The sequence below is a fragment of the Telopea speciosissima genome, chromosome 10 (genome assembly GCF_018873765.1).
Source record: "Telopea speciosissima isolate NSW1024214 ecotype Mountain lineage chromosome 10, Tspe_v1, whole genome shotgun sequence".
NCBI classification, from domain to species: domain Eukaryota; kingdom Viridiplantae; phylum Streptophyta; class Magnoliopsida; order Proteales; family Proteaceae; genus Telopea; species Telopea speciosissima.
In genome coordinates this window covers 34950696-34958415 of record NC_057925.1, presented here as the reverse complement: position 1 = coordinate 34958415, position 7720 = coordinate 34950696, and the positions used below count along the sequence as shown (strand labels likewise).

Here is a 7720-nt window from a genome sequence, read left to right as displayed (position 1 = left end):
GGTTCGTTGGCTTGGTAGCTGTACAAGAAATATCCAATGATCATAACGCAGAGTTCCACTTGGCTAAACTATCTGTTTCAGACTTCAGTTGGAATGCTTTCCAATTCTGCAGCATTTTTGTTCTTACCCGAATGAAGGAACTTTCATGGATTTGGAAATACCACATGGCGCAGTTGCCATGTGCTGCGGATATCTTGGTGATAGAATGATGTTACGGTGTTCTCTTTCTTTCCATGTATTTCTGCTGTCAATGCCAGGCCAGCTGGTCAACTGGTATAACCATCGGATTAGATCGTAAAATTTCGTCCTCATTTCCCTTATTTTTTTAACTGTATCAGATTATGGGTTTCGTTTGTGGTGATAAATTTCTTCCAAAATTGGTTAGTTGGTGGCTTCCCCATTTTGTGGCTCCACTTAGCTTTTCTTCCTTCTTAGAGGGAGCTTCATTCTTTATCGGACAGATAAAAAATTCCTCTCAGATAAGGTATGCATTTCTCCTCCTTTTCCCCACCTTTTTAGATGATGTCTATGTTTATTATTCCCCTTATCATTATTTAAATATCCAATTTTCTTTGAGTTGGATTAAGATTCTTTACGTCGGTAATTTTTTCCCCTCTGTAAATTTGAGGTTGTGAGATTCAATTTTCAGAATCAGTGACCTTCAGTATTCTCTTTGATAATGTGAGTATTTTTCGTTTCTTTTTGTTGTTCAACTTTCTCTAAAGGGCACTTTTTTTTTTTCTTTCTTTTCCATGAAATATGGATTGGATTACTGTTTATCTTGTCAAGTTTGAATGGATTTCTATATATGTTTTACATGCTATATATATTTTTTTGGAGGTGGGAGGAATGCCATTGGTTGGGGAATTGGGCAATGGCCCATAGCATCGTTTCTTGAAGATTCAAGATTTTCACTAGCTGGGATGAATTCTGTGAATTTTAGGTTCACAGAAAAGGGTTCAAGAACTATCTTCACCCTCTTATGTACCCAAAAGGCTCTAGGAACTTTTATTCAATTATGAGATTTTTTGGTGCCCCAACTAGGATGTTGCCAAATGAAAAGAAAGCTAATCGGTATATTTTGATCAGTTGGAAGAAACTTTAGACTTAATGTGACTAGGTTTGTAGATAATATTATGGTTAACTTGTTGCGAATTCCTGTGTAGAACTTCGAAATTGGCCAGGGGCATTTTTGCTGTGATTTGACATTTCTTTATTGTAACTGAAGTAGAGTCTCATCATCTACTCCCCCTTACTGGTAGTTCCCTTTCCCATTTACTGCATAATGAGCAAGACAAGGAAAGAATATGAATTATATTTTCATGGTTTGGGTCATTTGACTCTTAAACCTCTTCAGCTATGTCGACAGCTTAAAACTCTTGTGTTACAACTTACAAATCTCTTGCAAACTCATAAGAAAGAACTATGTTGGCAATGATTGAGGGACAGCGAGATAGAGAATCCTTATAAAAAAAGGTATGAAGGAAACAGGTCTGAATTTACCAAAGGTGTGAGAAGTTTGTAATAGTCATCATTCAGACAAGGATATAAATGTTTGCTTTTATGTTAGAGAAGCTTTCGTGATAATAGGAAACTGAGGACATCGTCCGTAAGTTCATCTTCCTCCTTGACTAACCAGACTGAACAAATAAAGTACTGAAGCTTTCAGGCTGGTTTGTCTCTTCTTTAGAGACATTTTCACCCAGACTTATATGTTGGCCTTCATCTTTGAACTTTTCTTACATTTAAATCAGTCAATCTATTATAATTCTCAAGGTATAGAGGTGCTAAAAGATTAGGTTAGTCTCTTATCATTTATCTTAACTTATTATTTTATATTATCAAATTTCTGCTGCATTGTTTAGCTGAATGATGATAGTCAGACTTTGGCTATGATTAGGGAGTCATACAACTCAGTCTCAACTAAGCCTTATTCCAACTATATGGCTTTGGCTACATGAATTATTTTTAGCCAATATACTCTATTCTGAGCCATATTTGTTGTTAATCCTAGGTCATGCATGTCTTTTCCCATGACTGCTTCCGAAGTTACTTTAGGCTTGCCCCTTTTTCTAACTGGGGAGCCATGGACTGATTTATTAATCGCTCTAAATTGGGCATGATGATGCAAGTCCTTTCAATAAATTTTACCACCTGTACTTTATAAAAAATCAACAATTAATTATGCTTGCAACCTTTTCAAATAGAAGCTTTGTTGTGGAAAATCTAATATTACATTAACTTAGAATTTCCATGCTGGTATAAGTTATTGTGCATTCTCCAGAACTCATGTAATATACATGTTATTTCCTGTTTGACTGATTGACTTAGCTATATTTCTTTCAGAGCTCTCACATTTTCCATGTTATCTACCATGGAATTGTTGGTAAACTGTTGTGATTGATTCCTACTATCACCTCCAGCTGTTTATTAGATCCATTTAATTTGGGAAACATGTCTGCCATGCAATTGCGAGCAAGTGGGGCCGAGAAAACTTTGTCACATAACGAGCAGCAAGCCAAGGTGCATTTGAATTTCAGCTGCAATGATTTATCATATATTCTTGTCTGATCTTTGTCGTTAAAATGTTAGTTTTTTAGTTGTCGTGTGAATACCCACACCAGGATGGGAGGCTACGTTGAAGCCATCTTTCTTGCCTTCACTGTGTGTCTTGAAAAGGGGAATTATTTTGATGACACATATGTTCTCTTCAAGGGGATATTGTGACTCAACAATTGGCCATTTGATAATGTGGTCATCCTTTTGGAAGGATTCTGGTTGGTTTGAATTCCTTGTTCTCCAATGATGGAAATGTGATTGTTGCATCGAGTCAGGAAGATGTCTTGCCTGGGATGCACAAAATAGTTGGTCTCAGACCAATTCATTGTGTGCTAGTGGGTGTGCCAGATTTTTTGCATACGGTACATATACATAGCAGAGCAGGGATGGAGGCTTCATCATGCTCTGGTTGTAGAAGGCTCCCCCTCCCGCTCCAAAGTGTTTTCCACCCTTCTGGAGTATAGGACTATCCTTAATTGACAAATGCCTGTAGAATTCATAGACAAAGAAATCAATGAAGAGAAACTGTTATTGGGGGAACTAAAGACAGTTGCCATTTTCTTTCAGATCAATGAAGTTAGACAGCTGATGGGTCCTATTGCTGACAAGCTACCAAACTTGTGTTCGGATGCTTCAATACTAAGGTATCTCAGAGCAAGGAACTGGAATGCAAACAAGGCATGTAAAATGCTGAAGGAAACATTGAAATGGAGGCTTGATTACAAACCAGAAAAGATCTGTTGGGTATGCAACATTCTCCGTGCAATTTCCCCCCCCCCTTCTTATGGGTGATTTGGATTTTATTGTCTGCGATTCTGCTGTTAACAAAGTGTTACCATTCTTCTCTACCCTGGAAAGAGAATATGTACAAATTTTGTTATTACTATTAGGAAGTTTCAACTTCTCCCACCTTTTTATTATAAGTAGATGGGGAGAGGGGGGTGGTGGGAATAAAAGTTTAGTCTGGCTTACGATGCTTCATGATTGTGCCTTGTGGCATACTTGCTCAGCTGCATTTTGCAAGTCTGATGTGTGTTCATGATTTTAGAGCTTTTAGTGTGAGATGTAAGCAAATTTGTGACATTGGGCTTGATATGTAATTGCAGACATGCTGAATAATTATCTCTAAGAGAGGGATGAGCTTCTTTATTTGGTAACTGAAATCATTACTTTCATGTTTTATAGGAAGATGTTGCCCGTGAAGCTGAGACAGGAAAGATTTACAGTTCCGGTTACTTAGACAAGTATGGAAGGACCGTTCTTGTCATGAGACCTGGTTTCCAGGTATATAGCATGAGATGCAAGCCGTTTTGATTACATGGAATATTGGGACCACCTATAGCTTAGATGCTTTATTTCCTTAATTTCCTTTTCTTTTGGGAGAAACATGGTTAAATTGTGACTTTTCTTTCTACAGAACACAACCTCAACAAGAGGCCAGATAAAATATTTGGTTTATTGTATGGAGAATGCCATAATGAATTTGGCTCCAGATCAGGAGCAGATGGTATGGCTAATTGACTTTCAAGGGTGGACAATGGCGAGCATATCGGTGAAGGTCACTCGTGAAACAGCTCATGTATTGCAGAACCGTTACCCTGAGAGGCTGGGCCTAGCAATCCTCTATAATCCACCGAAAATTTTTGAATCTTTTTGGATGGTATGTCACCTGTTGTTACTAATTTTCGTAAGAACATCATTTTATCATGAGCTTTATCACTCAACCATTTTGAGCTTTGAACTTTTGTGTTTAGCCTTGGAAACTGAATATACTTAGATGCATAGTTGAGTTGGTGTCGCCTTAATTTTTTTCGTCCTCCAATGCCTAGGATCATCTACACGCCGTGACAACTATGCTTAGATGTATATGTACTCAAGTTCATGGTACTACAATCTCTTTCTATGTAAGATAGCATACTTGTTAAGTTATTGCATGGGATTTGAATTGGCATTTGAGTTCATCCTTACACTGTTTGTGTGGTTCTATGACTACAAATAGACAAATAGGCCTGTGGATTATGGGCCCACAAAGAGTAAAGAGATTTGAAATTAGAAAAGAACTAGCAGAAGCAATCAGGTTAGAAACCCTCCACGTCCAGAATACACCAGTGTTTCAACTGTGGAAGTCATGATTTAGTTGTCTATCAGTGGGTCTGACCTTAGTAGTTAGTACCCATGTTGTCTCTGTCCCGGTGCATATTGGGGTCTGGTTGGCAAGGTTTAAGAAGTCGGTTTTGGATTTCAATGAAACCTGATCAAAATCCTGCAGGTTTTGTTTGACGATTTCGGTGGTCAAATGGTCATATTTTGGGCTGAAACTTTGCATAGACCCTAAGTAAGCATCCCTAAACACAATAGAACCTTTAGATTTTTTAAAAACACACTCAAATTGTTAGTTTAGTTTTATACCATAGGTTGGCAGTGTATGTTGTTCCTTGCTTGTATATTTCTCATAGATAGCATATGTTACACATGATTTAGTGCTATAACATACAAAAATAAATAGTTTGGTAAAGACATACAAAAATAAATAAAACCAACTAAAATATGCAAATGCAAGTGACAAATGGAGAAAATAATTTAATATTATTAAATTACAAAATATTACATCATGAGTGTACAGCCAACCAACCCACATCAAAGGTGCAAATAAGCAAAGGACCCCTGCTCTTCCTCTTAGTCTCCTTCTCTATGTCAATGCCACATAGAGTTCTGGGCGGGCTCGAAAGATGAGGAAGATTGTTGTCACCGACGAAACTATTCCTCCGAGTTGATCACAAAAGAAAGCCATGTCATGATATTTCTGAAAAAAGGCTCAAAGTCTATGCGATTAGCCGTGTCTCGAGGAAGGTGAGAAAGCATATGGAGTCAATGAGGTTAGCCGTATTTTGATAGCAGAAACCAAGGGAGAGGACTGGCGGAGATATTGTATGTTACCCGTATGAATAGTGGCCCTAAGGCAGCACAGGTGATGCTAGATAGCGAGAGTTCCATCAACGTAGTTTCCAGAGCCTTTATTGACAAGGCTAAGCCACATATAGAATAGCACCCTCATCCTCATAAGGTTTCTCTTCTGAATGGTAAATACACTAGAGGTGAATCAGAGATGTTCTGTGCTTTGAAACTTAATAGTTATGATGAGAAGGTATGGTGCAATGTGATTCCAATGAAGTTGATGTGACAATAGTCTGCTGGTTGGTGGCATCAAGAACTAGTGTATCTTCATGTTCAAAAGAAAAGTCATTATATTTGAGCATAGTTGTCATGGCGTCTAGGCAATCCAAGGCGTTTGAGGGGGCCTGGACGAAGGAGACACCAAGAAGGTGTCCCAAGCTAGGCAACTAAGGCACCTTCCTAGGCGACCAAGACACCCGCCTAGGCGACCAAGGTGCCTAGACTTGTAGGTGACGCCTTGACAACTATGTATTTGAGCCTATCAACATCCCAACTGAGCAAGCTTGGTGCAAAGCATTGAAGACCAATCAGAAGCAGGCTCACAGTGAGAAGAAGCTGTTGGCACTACTGCAAAAAGAGTTTCTAGAGTCTAGCAAGGATTCAAGACTCATATTGGTTCTTGTCACTAGGGAAGTAGCCTCTTAGCCTAAGGTTAAGCTTCCCAAGACAAATAGGATTTGAAATCGGACTTCTTAGATTGAGTGCCTGAGGAGTTTCCAGATGAGCCGCCCTATTCGTGATATTCAATATACTATTGATTTGGTGCCAAGATCAGTATTACCTAACCTGCCCGCTTAGTCGCTTACACATTGAGCCCTATAGAGCATTCAGAGTTGAAGCGACAGGTTGATGAACTGTTGAGAAAGGGCTATATATGCGAGAGCTTGAACCCTTGCACAATACCTACTTTACTTACACTGAAAGATGGTTATCGGCGTATCTGCATTGGCAGCCAAGCCATCAACAAGAATATGGTGAAATGCATATTTCTTATCACAAAGCTAGATGATATATGAGACATGTTGTCCGGTGCTAAGGTCTTCTCCAAAATTGACCTTAAAAGCTAATACCATCAAATTTGTATCCACCCAGGCGATGAGTGGAAGACTGCATTCAAGATAAAAAATGGACTGTTTGAGTGGAGAGTCATTCCCTTCAATCTTACAAACGCACCAAGTACTTTTATGTGTGTGTTATGACTGAGGTTTTTTGTCCCTTTATTGGTAGATAAGAGGACAATCATACTGATCACCAGAGACAAGTCATGAGAGTACATAGAGCTGAGAAGCTCTATAACAATTTCAAGTAGTGTTTTTTCATGCTACCTGTGGTTGTTTTCCTTGGGTTATTGTGTCTTTATGAGGTGTTGAGAATAATTCGGAAAAAGTCAATAGCATCCTAGACTGGCCGGATCCCAAAACCCTCACCGAAGTCAGGATCTATCATGACCTTGCTTTTTTCTATCGTATGCTTATCAGATACTTTAGTTTGATCATAGCTCCCAGCATTGATGTCTGAAGCAGAGCAAGGGGAAGTTTGCATGGTCACCCACAGCCACCAAGGTTTTCAAGCATATTAAATGGAAGATAATTGAGGCTCTCCTTTTACATTTGCCAGACTTTGACAGGGTGTTCTTCGAGGTTGCTACTGATGCCTGCCTTGTTGGTATTGGAGGAGTTCTCATGCAAGGAGGTCATCCCATTGCTTCTATAGTGAGAAGCTGAATGATTCCAAGAGGTAATATCATACTTGTGATTTGGAGCTCTACATAGTTGTACAGGTGCTGAAACATTGGTAACACTATCTTATTAGCAAGGAATTTATTTTGTTTACTAATCATGAAGCTCTGATTCATTTCCTCTCGTAGAAATCGGTCAGTAATTGATGCCAACTGGGTTGAATATTTACAAGAGTTTTATCTTTGCATTGAGGTTTAAGGCTGGGAAAGAGAACACTGTGGTAGACGCCTTGAGCAGAAAAATATTAACTCTACACACTTTCTCAGCCCATGCAACGAACATAGACACATCAAGTGTGAGTATGCATTAGATAAGGATTTGTCAGCCATCTAAAAGACGTTACAGCAAGGTGGGAGGGATCACAAATGGTCACTCCATGACGGGTATCTTTTTCTGGGGATACGCTTGTGCATTCCTGGGTTGTCTCTACGACACCATGAACCCGATGAGACATAAGTCTCAGTTGA

The 7720-nt window shown here is 39.0% G+C and overlaps 1 protein-coding gene across 2 annotated transcripts in view; it reads left to right on the top strand.

Moving 5' to 3' along the window:
• Nucleotides 1-339: 339 nt before the first annotated feature.
• LOC122642867 (phosphatidylinositol transfer protein 3-like) overlaps nucleotides 340-7720 on the top strand; it is a 30640-nt gene continuing 23259 nt past the window's right edge. The window contains exons 1-5 of one of the 2 annotated variants that reach the window (XM_043836470.1): nucleotides 340-484; nucleotides 2347-2523; nucleotides 3127-3303; nucleotides 3745-3843; nucleotides 3977-4219. In XM_043836470.1, coding sequence (XP_043692405.1) covers nucleotides 2455-2523; nucleotides 3127-3303; nucleotides 3745-3843; nucleotides 3977-4219 — 588 coding nt within the window. In that variant the 5' untranslated portion in view covers nucleotides 340-484; nucleotides 2347-2454. Of the gene's footprint in view, nucleotides 485-578; nucleotides 601-2346; nucleotides 2524-3126; nucleotides 3304-3744; nucleotides 3844-3976; nucleotides 4220-7720 lie in introns of those variants that run through there. The other variant, XM_043836471.1, reaches the window with a different exon arrangement.